Source organism: Brachyistius frenatus, unplaced genomic scaffold, assembly GCF_029030835.1.
Source record: "Brachyistius frenatus isolate BFR_SWC_R1_liver_20210118 unplaced genomic scaffold, ASM2903083v1 Contig_275, whole genome shotgun sequence".
NCBI classification, from domain to species: domain Eukaryota; kingdom Metazoa; phylum Chordata; class Actinopteri; family Embiotocidae; genus Brachyistius; species Brachyistius frenatus.
Window position 1 is genome coordinate 16052 of NW_027210874.1, and position 16571 is coordinate 32622.

Sequence of the window (16571 nt, forward strand, 5' to 3'; positions counted from 1 at the left end):
CTCACCAAAAGGACTGCTTGGCCAGCTGAATGACGTTAGCGGTGGTCTCGACGTCGATGTAGTCGTAGTGCAGGGTGGCTGGGTCGGTGGTGGAGCCAGTCTCAGCCAATAAAACCCCCAACCAGCGACCCATCTCCTCAGAGGAGGAGGCCTGGAGGCAAAGGACAAGAGTCACAGGAAGGCAATCTTACCCGTTTACACGATATTAACGGCGTTCATGTTAAGCTGTTATCTTAATCCCTGCACTGAAAACGGCAGAAATAAAATGCCCAAAATGAATCGGAGCCTTAGAAAGGCTTTCGAGAAGGTTCAAGAGAGTTTTGCATGTTACCGTCCATCCGAGGCTTGGTAATGATATGGTTATATATGGAAAAGAAATGTCTAGCAGAGGTTAGCGTGCCGACTGCGCGAGGAAATGGAATCAAAACAAACAAGATGGCAAATAAAGGAAGTTTCCCCCCACACCAGCTACATCAGACACACAGACACAAGTCACTGGTGGCTGGAGGAGATGTGTTACCACATGAGAGGACGGCCGAGAATAAGGAGGAAAACATGACGGGCAGCGTTTGCTTGCGGTGGTATTTTGATGTAGTTGGAGGCATTCCTGCTTCTTTAAATACTTTACGGAGGAGTTTTAATGGCTGATATCTCCTCGTGTCGAGAATCAACCTCGGAGGCTCACCTCGAGGACGGCCACTTCTTGTCCGTTACGAAGCAGGCGGAAGGCGAAAGGGTGTTTGTGGTCGAGGCCGGGGTTGACCTCGCAGCCTCGGAGGGGCAGCGAGGCGATGTGGCTCTTCAGGTCGTCCCGGTCCTTGTGGAGGAGCAGCTGGTTGTCTTTCAGGCGGCACCAGCGCTCCCGCCAGCGGTTGTTGGACAGCACGTTCAGGTAGCCTGTCGGACACAGCGAATAAAGTCAGCTTTGAGAGAGGCAGCTACAGTTCTAATCCTTCAGATTTAGACATACATGACCTATCGTCTGTCCAAAGAGAGAAAAAGAGAGAGAGAGAGAGAGAGGGGAGTGACGGTGCACATTCTGCTGGAAGGAAAGCTACCGTTGGGTAAGGCCGGTCTTAAGAGGCTCTTGTTTGTCTTTACGAGGGAAATAGCTTCTGCTTGGCTCACTTGTTTAGTAGATACTGTGGTCTATGGTGCAGTTCAATGGGTGTGAGAGAGAATCTAAAAGCTTTTAGATTTTAGATATCGTATAAAAGCACCTCAGGCGAGTTTTGCCGATTTTCTTCTTATCAAAACACGGCGTGATGAACGTTCGCGGCCCGCTGTTAGTTCAGCTGTGCAGTAAACACATCCACCAGTTGTTCAAGCTGCGTTTGCTTCCGTGGTCATTCCGTGAGTCATGCTGAGCAGAAGTCAGGCATCCAAATGATTCAGACTCCCTGCTGTCGTCCCCGGTAACCACAGTTGTCTCCAGATCAACTGGGACCTCAGTAAATGCCTCAGGAGGTTTTACACCACGGACTCCCACATACCATGTTTAATTCATTGCCGTGAGGGGTTGATATAACTGAGAAGCTGAATTTTTCTCCACGCTCCATCAGTTGACCCACTGCAAGATCAAATTAGACAGGGAGCTCCCTTCTGTGGGTGCCTGTTCATAAATCCTTCGTTTTGGTTCAGGCTTGATGGGGCCATGTTTATACATTGGTACCAGTGTATTTGTAAAATGTCTTTATTGTGTGATGAGGCACATGCGCACATGATGACGCATACGCACAACTCCACTAATCTGCAGGTGGCAGTCCTGTACCAAGGAAACACAACAATGCCACAGAAAAAGAAGGAACGACTGCTCGTAAGTAAATCCGGGTGTAAACAATCAGCATCATTCAAAATGACCAAAGTATAAATAATGTTGTTATGTGGTCTGTTAGACCTGAACAGTACAAGGACATTTTGTGTAACGATAATCAGGGGTTACAAGATGTGATGCCGCCCTGCCTGTAAAGTGCAGTCTTTGGAACGAAGAGACCATTTGGTTGGAAAATACATAAGATAGTTCATTTGAATAACACTGAGACCTTAAAGCTCTGTGTCTTACCACATGTGGGTACGTCTTCTTCTGCTGATGAAGTCTGTTCGTCCATGGATGGCTTCTTCTTCCCCAGCCCGATGATCTTGGTGATCTTCTTGCCCGCTCCCTTCCCCACGGTCCCGGTCTTCTGCTCGGACTTTGAGTTTTTCTTTCCTTTTCCTGACAGATGCAGAGATGGTGAATTTAAATTCATGACTTACAACGAAGAGGAAGTTAGTCAAACACGACGTCATGTTGACGCTGAAGGACTCCTGCAGACTTAATGTGCTCCAACATCATTGTGTAAACACAGGATATTACCAAGAGACATCTTGTATGTTCATTTATATTGATTCAATTATGCTGAGATGCTTTTGTAATCCAGGACTTGAAGAAAGAGAAGAAGAAGAAAGAGCAACGTTAGACTCTACTATAAACAATCATGAGGTCAGACTGAGTTGCTGTGGGTTTAATCAGACCCTTGTGGGTTCTTTGTTGGTGAAATAGGCTCGTTTTCAAATCCCAGCATGCCCACTGGTCCGAATGGGCCGATATAAGCTGGCCTAGTTTTTATCCAAAGAGAGGAGTGACGGCGCACATTCTGCTGGAGGGACGGCTGACGTTGAGCAAGCCAGGTCTTAAGAGGCTTCGTCTGAGCCGCCGTGTCTGTCTGTACGAGGAAAATAGCTTCTGCTTGGCTCAGATGTTCAGTAGATACTGTGGTCTGTGGTGTGTGTGAGAATCCAAGTAAAAAAAAATATAAGAAAAAAGAAGAGAAGATATGTATGCGCCTCAATGTGTTTATATCATGAAGAAAGGACAGAAAAAAAAAAAATACATTTGAATTTGAACCTGTCTCAGCTGCCAGATATCGAGGCAAAACAGACAGAGGGGGAGGAGAATAAAAAGCATTCTCCTTCGCTTATGTCATGCTGAGTGTCTGGACTGATTCTACACACATGTGCGCACAGAAACATACTCTATACACCCGATCACCGGGGCGGCTTTGGACCCGCACGATGTCCCTGCCTTGCAGAAATCATCACCCAAGCTGCTGAAAACTCACGAACGGTCGTCCAAGCTGATACTGTAATGACAGAAACCCTTTGCATTCTTTTTTTTTTCTAAGGTGCTCATAAGCTTGTTTCAAAAGATTTTCCGTATTGCGTTTTCCTCCCTGATGTGATGTGACAACTACCATGGCGACTGCCTTAATTAAATAGGAAGCCGTCTGCACTCAATTTGAGTCGCAAGGTTTTTCTCGTAATGCGAAAAGTATACAAACACACAATGCGGGCCGGAGGTGGAAAGCAGACACACATATGCGAAAGCGATTCGAACCATTTTAAAGAAGGAGATATTATTATTAGTTTTCCCTTCAGGAGCAGCAGAGGAGGAAAACTCTGATCAGGTAAATTTGATTCCAGTAAATCAGCTCTTTTTGTTACCAGCCATGGAAAGAATGTGGCTGATTGCGCTGAAGAGACGGTTTCAGGACTGAATGATCGCAGCGTGAGGAAAATGAGTGAAAACCAAGAATGCAGTGGTGTTTATTATCTTATTTCATTCTGTTTACTGCACGATAATAAAAATGTAGCAGAGATTTCGAAATGAGGAAAGCCTGCAGTGATTCTTACAAAAACAGGCCCACATAAAAAAGCTATAAATCACAGCGAGCTGAGCTGCAACATGAAGGCAACGTGCTTTGATTATCCACGTGTTGCTATGGGCGTTAGGATTACCAGTACTTCCAAAGGTCAGAGAGCAATGTTGATAGATCCAGACCAAAACCTCTGTCAATTCTGTCCATTTTCTTTATAGCTAACAAATAATAGGACCGGGTATTGCCACTGATTTCGCCAAATTGATTGAATTCTGATTCACAAGGTCCCGATTCAATCTGATTTGATTCGATTGGATACTCGATTCTGTTACAGATGTTTCAGTTACAGTAACAATTTTGCTCGGATGTGAAACAGAATCTCAGAGAAGTGATTCTGTAAATTGTACAAGGAACCCTCTAACATATTCAAAATGTGAATGTTTTCATTAAGAATAGCCCCCGAAGCAGTATCATAAATGCACTTTTTATTCAGTAACAGCAAGTTTTTACAACAACAAGATGCTCTTTTTTTTTCTGGTATAAGACCCGCCCATTGAAGCTGCATATACTTGTGTTCAGAGTCTCACTGGCTAAACAAAGCATCAATCAGCGCCAACATGGCTTCCAATTGGCTGGTTGGCTATTGTAGGCTGAGGACAGAATATGGAAGCTCTTATTGGCTCAGTGAGATGATGCTATCTGACTTTACTGCTAAGTATATAGAAAAAGAAGAATCCCTGACGTGAAGTTCTAAATGATGCAACAGCAGATTTTGTGTATTATGGATGTATTAATATATTTCGGACTACTCGTTTTTTTACTGGATTGGATTTACTGGACCTTTGCTGAAAGGTCGATCTCAGGATTTATGAATCCATATCAGATTAAAGTGAAGATTGACTTGAATTTGAAATTCCATCCTTTTCAAATCCGCCCGAAACAAATAATCTTCTCTACCATGTCCAAAGCTGCTTGAAATTTTTCCATTTGATTTACAGTGACTGTTGAAATGAAGTAAATAGCCATTCATCAAATAATTTTCCTTTGGGGGACCAATTGCAGTGTGGTCTCTGAAATTAATCATGTTTACTACTGTTGATTTCGCAGTGTGTCATTATCTGGGGTTTCTGGTACATTTTTGGTATGCTGCCCAGTGTCTCAACTCATCTGACATAAAGATGCACAATAAAGTCTGACTAAATAAAAACTTCTTGGGAGTTTTTTTTTTTTTACAGATAGGAGTCCAGAACATGTGGGTGTCAGGGATCAAATCCAGTCTGATCCACTTAATTCTGGACACTACAGGCCAGCACCTCTAGAGGAGTAGACAATTATCTTATATCTGGAAGATCACTGCTGATCCCATTGCAGCATTCCTTGTAGTGTCCCAGAAACGACACGTAAACATAAATTACACAACCAAGTCCATGAATCACAGCTATGAGCTGATTTAAAAATAAAAATACAACTGGATAGGAGGCTTAAAATTAACTGCTGTTGGGAAATCGGTTTAAGACCTAACCCTGGAAAAAATGAACTAGTCGAAAGAAAGAAAAAAATAAGAGTGTTCAATTTTGGTTGCAAAACCAAATAACTGAGCTGACAAGTAAAATGAGATTTGTCTCCCAGAGGAGACACGGTGAATAATGGGCGAGGATTTTGACCATATCTCTTTGTTTTGGCGTGTTGTTCAGCAGGGGAAGACCATCCCTTCATAAAGACCATGTTGCCATAAATCCAAAATGCTCATTATTCAGCCTTCACGCATTATTATTAAAGGCTGACCTTTCCACAGCTGGCAGAGATTCCTCTTTAAATTATGAGACCGACTGTGTCAGAAAGGCAGCCGTAATTTGAATTTAGAAACGGATCCAAGTTGAGATAAAGAAACACCAATATTGATCATGTCCTATCACCCATTTACTTTAGCTATTACTGTTGTGTTGTGTTGTGTTATAGGGCTTCAATTACAGGTACTGTTTGAGGATGTATTCTTTAACTAAACATCTAACCATTTGCAGATGTTGAAATGTCAGAACATTCCGACTCAAGTTGCACTTACTAACTTTGTTTGGATGTTTTCAACTGTATCACATAGTCTTCATCAGCCTGTAGAGTTTATTTATTTGCAGATATGAAGATATCTGTTGACATGCAGCTCAGCGGCTGTTTTAATTTCGTTCAAGGCACTTTTACTTTTCCCACATTGCAGATGAAAACTGTGTGATACATGGCAAATCTCTGGAAATTTGCAGACTTTGCAAAGCTTTAGAAAAAGCGAGTAAGTGGACCCTGAGTTGAGATTTTTCTGCTGTGGCCCAAAACAACGGAGGAGTTGGGGACTCTAGACCAATGGGCCTCGGAATAGGAAACAATTGTGTGTTCATTGAGGCCCCTATGAGATGTGCTGTGGAGTTTTCTCTTTGAGCACTTGCGTCACGCTAGGGCCCCACAGAGATAACCCAGAGTGTGGGCCTTTTCGGGCTGCTCAAATTGAGCCACAGTGACCCGACAAGGGCCAAAAAGGGTTTGACTGCGGGGACGCACTGATTTGACAAAGAATAAATCAACCTATCGAGGGAAAAATACAAAACCAGTATGATTTTATTCATCAACACAGGTTGTAAGCCACTCTGTGATCATTCGAATGATCTACCGTCGCGTAAATAAGCACATGACTGTTCGGGTAGAAGAGACAGAAGTAGAAGAGAAAGGGTTAAGTTCAAGCTACGCTGACTGCCTCTGCTGTAAAACACTTGCGGGGAAATCTGTTAATATATCCATGTCCATACTGACATCTTACTCTTGCATTTATGTCACTTCATCCATGTTGGTTATTGTTATTGTCAACCTGCTCTTATTGTCTTAATGTCTAAATGAACCAGAAATCATTTCCAGTACACCACAGAGGGTTCTTCCTCGGGACGACATTTTATGCTCATCGCAAAAACTGAATGAATTGGATGTAAAGGAATCACCCGGGTAAGCAACAGCTTTTTATTTTTTGAAAACGGCACCACATTATTTGGTTACTGTTGCTGTGACTCTCACCTTGGTCTTTGCAGTCGCTGTGTCCATTCTCGTGGGTCGCTTCACCGTCTGAGCTCGGCCTGTCACACGACGCCTTCTAACAAGCAGAACGGCCACAGAAGAGGAGGAATGGGAGCAGGGGAAGGTACAAAGTGAACAAAACTGTACTTTCCTGAAAACAGACAGGTCGAGGGAGGCTTTAACGCACAAACACAGCTGTCTAATTACATTGTACACTGTAAAATCCCTGCGGAACATCTGTAACATGTTAGAGATGAATAATTAGGCTGGGCTTGTGTTTGCTGTGCCAAGTTAGGAGAGGTTTGTCATTAAAGATCCTCTGATGTAGCTCATTTTCCACCACAAAACACACATGCATAGATTCAGGCACACATGTATGTGCTGGGTTCAGGATGTCGCCAGCGATTGTTCCCGCTTTTCCCAATGAAAACCAATAACGCAGTGTTTTCCCTTCAGCTCCCTAAACTTTCCATCCCGTGCCATATGGATCTAAGTGTTGTTTGGAAAACACATTTTACTACCAAGTGGGATTATATTAAATTATGCCAAGAGAAGACGCCCTTATGGAATGGAGGTGTATTTGTAAATGTTTGTCTTCGACAACACAATCATTGACGTATTGATATGTGGAAACGACAAAAAAAAAATCTAATACTTTTGCCTCTCAGGTTCACAAGAATTAACAATCCTTCACTACTGAGACAAAAGGTGAGGTTGTGGTTTGATGTAATTTTATCACATCTAACTCTTATAACACTTATAACACTAACAAATAATGAAATGTCATTTAAGAGGAGTCAGTTGTAGTAAAAAAAAAAAAAAAGCCACAGAGAATTTTCTCTGCAACATTTTAGCATCTTTCAGCTCTTTGTTTTGGTTTAACAATGTCACCATATCAGTTACATTTATTCAGTTTTCAATTTAAGATCAAATCAAATTAAAAAAAAAGCTGATGTTGCTACTTCTGGTAGATGTTCAAATAACACAGTATGTGCTTTTAAAAATGTTGCTTTAACTAGAAAAAGTGACTTTAACTGAAAATATGAGCAGTAAAAGTCATAAATAGTGATGTGTAATAACCTCGTAAAGCAAAGGAGGCAGAATCATTTCAGTTTTGTGAGTAATAGCTAAACTCAAATTCATCACGATGAGATGACAACTATAGAATACAAAACATTGGTCTTTACGTCCCAGTATGTACGGCAGAAACAATAATGAGCCAAGGCTAAAACATCCCGCTGGTACCTGAATGTCTTACGTATTGTTACGTATTTAATGAGAGATTTTCAAGCCTTGGAGTGAATCCAGATCCTTTGCTAATGTGATGTCAAACAAACCTTTGTGCACTGATGACAATTGATGTGAACATTAACATTTGCTGATAGAATTGTGCAGCGTCATCATCTATCAGCATCAGAGTATTTTTTTTTTATTTGATATATATACCTTTTCCAGTTCAGGTTTGTATACCGGTGATCCAGATCCAGCTCCGTCCAAGTCCACACTCCCATTAACGCACACCTCTTTCATCACCTGGAAAACATAAGGAAATACAACATTAGCTAATGAGGCTACCAGTCGCTTTTAAACAAGTGGAAAGTCCACACTCACGCACACGATCACTGCAGAGGGAGTTCAGTTTATACGCTGCCGTGTCTGACTGGGCCGGTGGAATGTTAGCCTCCAACTGGGATCACAGCGAATGGGTGGATCGCTTTTATAAAAAAAAAAAAATAATAATAAATCCTAAAATATTTTCTCGCACAATTGCCACATAATTAAGCAGTTCAATCCTTCAGTCGAGAACGCATGCCTGGGGTAATGTGGGCCACATGTATGGTGAACTCCCTCCTCTCTCATCCCATCATGCTACTGACTGGCAGCCAAGGGATCATAAGGCAACACAGCCCGTGCAGTGGAGCAGCTACGGGAGGGAGCGAGCGAGCATGCATACACATGCATGCGGTGTGTAGTGGGAGGTGGCGGAGGGGGTGGGGGTGGGAGTGGGCGGGTCTGCCACACACATTAGACACCGCAGACTTTTACTGCATCCGTGGAATTCCTATACAAGAAGGTACAGTAGGGGTGAATGAGATCTGCAGGGCTCTGGACGGGGGCGCCAGTGTGCATTACTGTGACCTCGTTGGACTTCAGTTCTGGCAGCTCACCATCAGATCTGGCAATCCCAGACGTGTCGTGGTGACAGGGATGTGTGTAGATGAGTCGTGGGTACGGGGGGGGGGGGGGATTTCAGACGAACTGCGGTGTGCAGTCAGCTTATGCACTCTGTGACACACACACACACACACACACACACACACACACACACACACACACACACACACACACACACACACACACACACACACACACACACAAAGTCCCCCTTGTCCTCTCCACAAGCATTCTGAACCATCTCTGGCCGCGCAGAGCTCCTCAGCTCATTGGTTTTGGCTTGGAGGGAGCATAATTGGGTTTTTGGGGGGGAAATGACAGGCTGTGGCTCCATGGGTTTGGCTCTGAGAGTGGCTCCGGGGCCGTGAAGCGGTACAGACAGCAACATCATGTCTATCTTCCACTGCAGAGTGGCGCTGCCAGGCTGGGGTACTATGTAGGTCTGATGATGTACTACAAATCAAGCCGGAGGAGGTGCTGAGGCTGTGGGTGGCAGTTTTGGGTGCTAAAACACTTTCAATAAAAAGAAACATGCTGTTGATTGACAAGTTACTGCTGTGTGCTTCAACATATTCACCATACATGTCATGAAATCAGCTTGGAACCAATACACATGGACTTTATGTTGGAGGGATTTCTGATTACTTCCATACCAAAGGATAAAAACTTTTCCTCCATGCTCTGCAGGCTTTAACCATTTGCCTCTGGCTACACTTACCATACACCACTGATGCATAAAATCTGAGGCATTTCCTTCCAAAAATATTGTCAATTTATCTTTATTTGGCTCTTTTGTTAAGGGTTTTGTGTGTGTTTATATGTTTATATGGCTTTTGCTGCAGAAGCCTGCAGAATAGGTTAGAAATGTACCATTATTTTCAAAGAAAAACAAATAATTTGTTTCTTCATTTTTCGGGTAATCTGGAGGCTCACCAAGGGATGAGCGTTGCAATCTAGCTTTAATATGCAATATGTGCCATCGGTTAATACTAACTTTTTGCCAGCAATAAGGACACACAGCAGCCTTGCAGTGTTTGCTGCGGTTTGGCGTGGACAACAATGAAGCACTGAGGGTTGGACTGCCACGTCAATGTGTGTGAATGATAACTTGAGCAGATTGCGGAGCACATTTAACTCACTGTCCCCAAACGTTGTGCAGAAGAAGACAAGAACAGAGAAGTTAGGAGGGAATATTATTACAAAGGAGACAAAGGGAAGCAGGTCATACTGTAGCAGGAGGCAGAAAGGAGAGGAGGTAAAAGAAGAAGGAAAGGAGGGGGGAGAGAGAGAGAGAGAGAGAGATCCATACAATCCTCAAAAAAAAAGCACTGGAAGGTTTTGGGGAATGAAGTCAGGACGCAATATGGACATGTGTGTTCCATAAACACATCGTTAGCAGACAGTGTCTGGGAGAATCATTACTATAACTAGCAGGCTTTGGAAACCCTCAGGTACTCTCCCAGCTTTCTCTCCACGCTCCCTCTTTTCCTTCTTCCTTCCTCCTCTCACCTCCTTTCTTCCACTCAGCCTTTCTTTTCATCCTTTTCTGCCTCTTCCTCCCCTCACCGCTCGTCTCCTTTAGCTGAATGGGACTTCGCCGTGGCTTCACGTTTGTCACGAGGGCACATTGTTGCCGGCTGATCGGTCAGAGGGTTTGAGAACTATCCCGAGAAGTCCGCGCTGCCATTATCCGAGTCGGTAATATGGCATTCAAGAAACGACTGTTATGGAAGTTGTACGCCTCTGGGTGGAAGACCAAAAAAAAAAAAAAAAAAAAAAAAAGATGTTGGAGAAAAATAGGTCAAGAGACAAAAGAATGACTGAGGGGAATAATGAATAGATACGATATCCAAACACAGACGCAAAGAGGCGCTAATCTCTCTGGCTGGATGCTACTTGTGCACACGCCACTCGAGGGAGCACGGAGCCGGCCGGGGAATGTAACCCTACATCGCTGCGCTGCTAACGCCATGAGTACATCACGGCGACTTGAAACGGGTTAGGGTTAGAACCTCCGCCAACTGGATGACTGCCGATTGCAGCAGCGTGACGAACTACACGTGCATCGATTAGGCAAACACCAGTGTGATTGCGAGAGTGAAAAACCCGACGGGCCACAGCGTTATCAGTTCAATACGTTTCCAATATCCAGCCACCTGACTCAACACGTCCCCAGATCCAGTTTCTCCAGGCAACAATTAGTGCAGTCGTTATCATAGTTTGGGTGTTGCAGAGATTTGTATATTTTCGTGGGTCTGGTTGCAACTGCCTGCAGATACTTCGGGCCCCGGCGAGGTTACCCGCACCAGCCAATCAATAAACAACGGCTAATTACCATGTGGAACGAGTAACTGGATTCAGGGGGAAAGCACAAACTGTTTTGATCTTTGTTTCCTGACTGACATAAACATGACGGAGTTGAAACTTCGAGGAAAAGACAGAAAGCAAACATTGCAAATAGTGAAGCTGGTGTTTCCAACGCTTTTGTTTTTAACCAGACCAAGGAATAATAAAAGAGGACCAAGTCTGCAGCGCGGCGGAGATGTGTCGAGAGGACAATTGATTACAGGAATACCACCGCACGAATGCACGAGGAGAGGTCTTAAAATAGCGCACAATAGGTTGCAAAGGACAAACAAGGAATTCCAGGAGTTTCTCGGGAGATGTGAGGAGAGCAGAGGTGAAGAGGAAGGACGGCTCGGGGGTTTTCTTTTCAAAATCAAACACCAGATGAGGCCCCCGTCGTTTCCTCCTGGGATTGAAACAGAGGGAGCCCAGTGGTGCTGGCACCGGACTAACAACAAATGGACGCAGGGGCTGAAAAAGCAGAAAGTACCGAAGCTTATTTGATGTCGGTGGGGCGGGTTTGTTTTGCGGACTTGTTGAGCTGCCAGAAGGGAAAGATCAGAGAGGGGAAGAGAAGACGAGCGAGCGGGGAGGCAGAGGAAGAATGCCCGAGAGACAAAGAGGAGAGGGATCAGAGGAGGACCGTAAAGAAAATATCTTTACATCAGAGCGAAACCAGCAGAGCCACCTGTTTAAAGCAAACGAGTCCTACAATACCAGGAAGAGAGGAACAAACGAAAACAACTACGCCCTTTATTCTTCAGTCCGAGCAGCAGAGTGGAAGCTGCGCTTGCACCTAATTGTACCTCGGTGGCAACAAAAAGGGAAGCCAAGGGCCAATCCCCGAGACTTTCACGACTACACAAAGACGTACGGTGAGCACCACAGACACAAATACAGCAGCCTTCACCGTGTTTGACAGCGCTCTACTTAAAGTCATGTTAGAAACAGCTAACGGGGTTCACAGACCTCCTCGCTGTTGGAATCGAGCATTTTGCCGACATCAAGACAGTTTGGACCAAGCTCTCTTTTACTGTCCTTGTTTGTAAAGCACTTTAGGGAACAGTAGCTTCTGAATAAAGTTACTGTTGTCATTATTATTGAAGACCGACTGCAATACACCATTCCATACAAATACTGAGATACGATTTCTAGCGACTAAATGTTATTGTTAAGTAGGTAAATAATCTGAAATTTGAGCACTCGATTAACAAACATGTTACTGAGTGACACACAAGTACCGTGTTAGCATGTTATTACTATTATTTAAAGACTGACTCCGCGCTACTTAGCGGCAAATGTTCACGACAACTCTCGATTCATAAGAGTAGAATTGATTCAAAGTGATGAAACCTGAGACCTGTGCAATATGGATTCGTTCAAATTATACAATAATTTGGCCCAAAAAGATCGATAATGTTACTGAACATCTTGTAGGGATGACTGTTGGTGCTTTTACGAAATATTCACACAAAGGGTTTTTTGATAAATATTCATCAACAATGTGGATATGAACACTAAGTGGGTAAAGCCAAAGAGTCCGGTAAGAGTCCGCTGTTACGACCTCGGCAATCTAAGATGACATCGTGTCTTAAGAACATTAATATATTGCCCCAGCACAACCTTAAAATGGAACCAGGGCCCGCTTATCAGCTCCAACGCTCTTCACGGCCAAGAACAAGCACCCATCTGGAACCACATGTACTGTTTGTCCACACTGCTCTCGGTCTCGCCCTTCATGTAATACGGTAGGAAAAGAGGAGAATAGTCGACGGCGGTTTTGGGATTCATCGTGTTACCTTGAGCCACTCTTCGGCCTGTTCTTTGCTCTGCACAGCCAGCACGAGGGCGTCTGCCCCCTGGTGGACGATCTTCAGCTCGTGCTTCTTCTTCTTGCCGTCTTTGGGGATGTGAGTGATGCTGCACCCTGACAGGGTCAGCTCCATCTGGGGGGTGTGGTCTTTGGAGGATTTATAACACTGGAGGGAGAGAAAAGGGTTCAGATTCAACCGATTCGGTCGTTTCGTGTCACCGTTTGCGTGCACACACACGCACAACAGAGATAGATAGATAGATAGATAGATAGATAGATAGATAGATAGATAGATAGATAGATAGATAGATAGATAGATAGATAGATAGATAGATAGATAGATAGATAGATAGATAGATAGATAGATAGATAGATAGATAGATAGATAGATAGATAGATAGATAGATAGATGGATGGGTAGGTAGGTAGGTAGATAGATAGATAGATACTTTATTAATCCCTCAGAGGGAAATTTTTGTTACAGCAGCATGTACGGGGCAAAAATATTGAATTCAAAAAATGCACATTCTATACAATAAAATAATATTAAATAAACTAAAAAAACTAAACAGCCATTATGTGTCTCTCACCAGCAGTTTGTTGTCTTTGATGACACATAGGAGTTTGGTCCACTGGCCGAAGCGCTTCTTGCGCAGCAGGAACGCACAAATCCGGGCGTCCTTCACCAGATCCATGGACGCCTCCTCAGACGGCCACTGGTGACGCATCTTCTGGCCCTTCCCATCCTCCTCTTCCTCGTCGTACGACTCATAGGAGCTGCTCATGGCGTCCGAGTCGTAGTCTGAGAGAGAAGAAATATGCTGCTTTTTACTTACTGGTCATTCAAGTCGAGATAAAAACTTGAAATACGTACACTGCTTCTCTTCAGCTGCTGTCTGCTTGTGTGGTAAAATAACAGCACGTTATGTGACTAATGTGTGGTATAAATCAGCTCACTCACTGGAGGTGATGTATTCGGGAGCCTTTCCAGGACTTAAAGGAACCGCTTCCTCGTAGTAACCTTCTGGAAGAGAGGAGCTGGGCAGCGGAGGAGGGCCAGTGTTCGGAGGCTGCACAGAGGACACACGTTTCCACCGATTAGTGAGAAGTCTACGTTCAATAATGAAACTTTAAACGACTTTCAACCCTTCAAATTTCATGGGTTTTAAGCGGGTGTTGCACTTCCGCTACGTTTCAGCGCTCAATTCCACCGGCGGTTCACGAAACCGTTCAGCTGGCGCATCGACTGCTTTCACTGCTTTACATCTGAAGTGATGCTTTTCGTGGAAGCGCTTGTTAAATGCCTAGCATAGCACATTTCAGCAGGGTTGCGGTTTGGGTGACTTTCTCCGCTCACCGAGAACACGGTGTTCTTCAGAAAGACAACCAATATTTTTTTTTTTATACTGATCACATTCGTACGTATTGATCACACTGAACTGACAATTTGTATACTGACAGATATTTGAGATTTCTGACTTTTTGTGAGATTTGTATGTTTGCAGGAGGGTTTGCAGGAGAAAATGATATCATTGATAAATAGATGTCCATTCATTTGCACTACTCACAGACATGTGTACATTTAAATGTGCCCGTAAATCCACCTCCCTAGAAAACTCTTTTTTTTTAGTGATGAAGTTTTCTTTTAAGGCTCTTTAAAGATGGTGACAATGATATATCTTTTCATCTGCCTTTAATCAATGTCAGGATAGTGAGACGGGAATTGATTAGCTGCAACGTACGGCTGCTGTATCATGGGAGAGGAGCCGCTCTTTTGGACAGAACAAGGACAACGTAGAAGAAACCTTTTTGTAATGCTCTCATTCGTGAAGCACTCATAATTAGCCTTTGACGTGTCGGTGCAGAACAGAGACAACCACTGTGCTGGAGCATTACAGACATTTCATTGTCACATGCAAAACGCGAACAGAGGAGACCGAGAAGGAATGCGTGTGAGCAAGAAAAGACAATAATTATCAGGCGGTGTGTGACGGAGAGAAAACAAGCGAGTGGCCAGGAGAAGTGTTGCTTTAAGAAACCTAACCTGAGGACTTATTCGGGCCGTTTTTCTAATGACTGGAAGTGAAGAAGAAAGCAAATCCGAGAAATCAATTAATCTGTTACTACAGACGCTACGGAAAGGCGTCGATGCGATTGCGCAATGATTAACTGGAATGGAGTTAAGATACTTTCACGGTATTACGCTGTTGAACTCTTAAGAAAGGCGGGGTGAGGGGTGGGTCCTTTGTTTGGACGTGTTCCCTTTGGCAGCGCACAGTTCTGCAAATCCAGTCACTAGAGCGAAGGATCAACTGCGCAGCCTGACACGATCTGTGTTGGCCGACGCTGCGGCCCACTTCTCTGACGTTTCACCTCGTAGAAACAACACAAGTGTGGCGGTGAACAACAAATCCGGTCGCGTGGCAGCACGTAGACACGAACGTGGCGCTGGTTGGCGTTGAGTCCAGCTCTTCACTGCTGTAGAAAAAAAGATTGAAAGTAGAGTCATACGGAGATGCACAAAGTCCCCTGTGGAGTACTTTGACCTCCGAGGAGCCATGTTTGGATGAGTGCATTCCTCTTTTTGTTTGTCTAATTCAAGTGCACTCTAGTCATACTGATCCACAGATGACGGTGCTGTGCCAAGACATGCAGCAATATGCCAAAAAGGAGTTTAACAGTTGAAGTTAAATGGACTTTTGGAATGCATTCATTGCATTTGTTAAACCTCAATGATTCTCATAAAGAGTTTAAGTGAGTAACACTGAAAATGACTTTACATTCAGGGCCCCTTTAAGCCATACATTTTTCTTTTTCTTTTTTTCCATGAGGCTATTTTTCAATAAGGGTTATATAGCCCAATTACTGTGCATTAAAACTAAACACAAAATGTTCTTTTACTCATTTAAACGAGACAATTTTACAGGCGAATGCTTGTCCGTCCTCGATCACATCTTTGGATTGATAGAGTACTGTATGCAATCATTCATATTATATTTCAGTGTCCCATAACAGTGACAGCGACCCAGCATGCACACTCACAGAACCCTGAAACTATTACAGATAAATTAGGCTTCCTGCTGTGACTTGTCACATTATACATGGCTGTGTATCTTTTGAAGGCGTCTTTGGTGACGTCACTGATTTCCAATGGCTGTTCATTCAGAGCGCAATGAAGGATGTTTACAGGTTTAAATTAAACATCAAATAATGCTTTTACATCACTGCTAACAGGAGCACAGTGGCGCACAGCATAGACCATTAAAAGCTTAATATTTCTTCTTGGACCCTTTGACTAATAAGTCGCCGACACAGGCCACAAGCCAGTGCCAGGCAACCTCAAAGTGCATGAGACTTCAAGCTGTTAAGACTCCTTCTAAGCCTCTCTGGAAGCCCTTTTCACAAAGACCGAACCAAGCTGTGATGGCTGCAGACTTTTTCCTCTTACGGAAAACCCCTTTGATTTCTCCTTTTACTCTATTTACCGGTGGCAGCGCAGATTTTCCGGTTATAAAGAGGGGAAACACCATAACTGTTATGAAACTCTA

General features: G+C 43.8%; 1 protein-coding gene across 4 annotated transcripts in view; it reads right to left on the reverse strand.

The window, feature by feature from the left end:
- Window positions 1–16571, reverse strand: part of afap1 (actin filament associated protein 1) — a 55843-nt gene that overhangs the window by 10957 nt on the left and 28315 nt on the right. For all 4 annotated transcript variants that reach the window (XM_069721863.1, XM_069721864.1, XM_069721861.1 and 1 more), the window contains exons 4-11: window positions 13985–14093; window positions 13614–13825; window positions 13010–13189; window positions 8136–8222; window positions 6690–6765; window positions 2063–2215; window positions 686–897; window positions 6–151 (exon numbers count right to left, since the gene is read on the reverse strand). In XM_069721863.1, coding sequence (XP_069577964.1) covers window positions 6–151; window positions 686–897; window positions 2063–2215; window positions 6690–6765; window positions 8136–8222; window positions 13010–13189; window positions 13614–13825; window positions 13985–14093 — 1175 coding nt within the window. The remainder of the gene's footprint in view (window positions 1–5; window positions 152–685; window positions 898–2062; window positions 2216–6689; window positions 6766–8135; window positions 8223–13009; window positions 13190–13613; window positions 13826–13984; window positions 14094–16571) is intronic.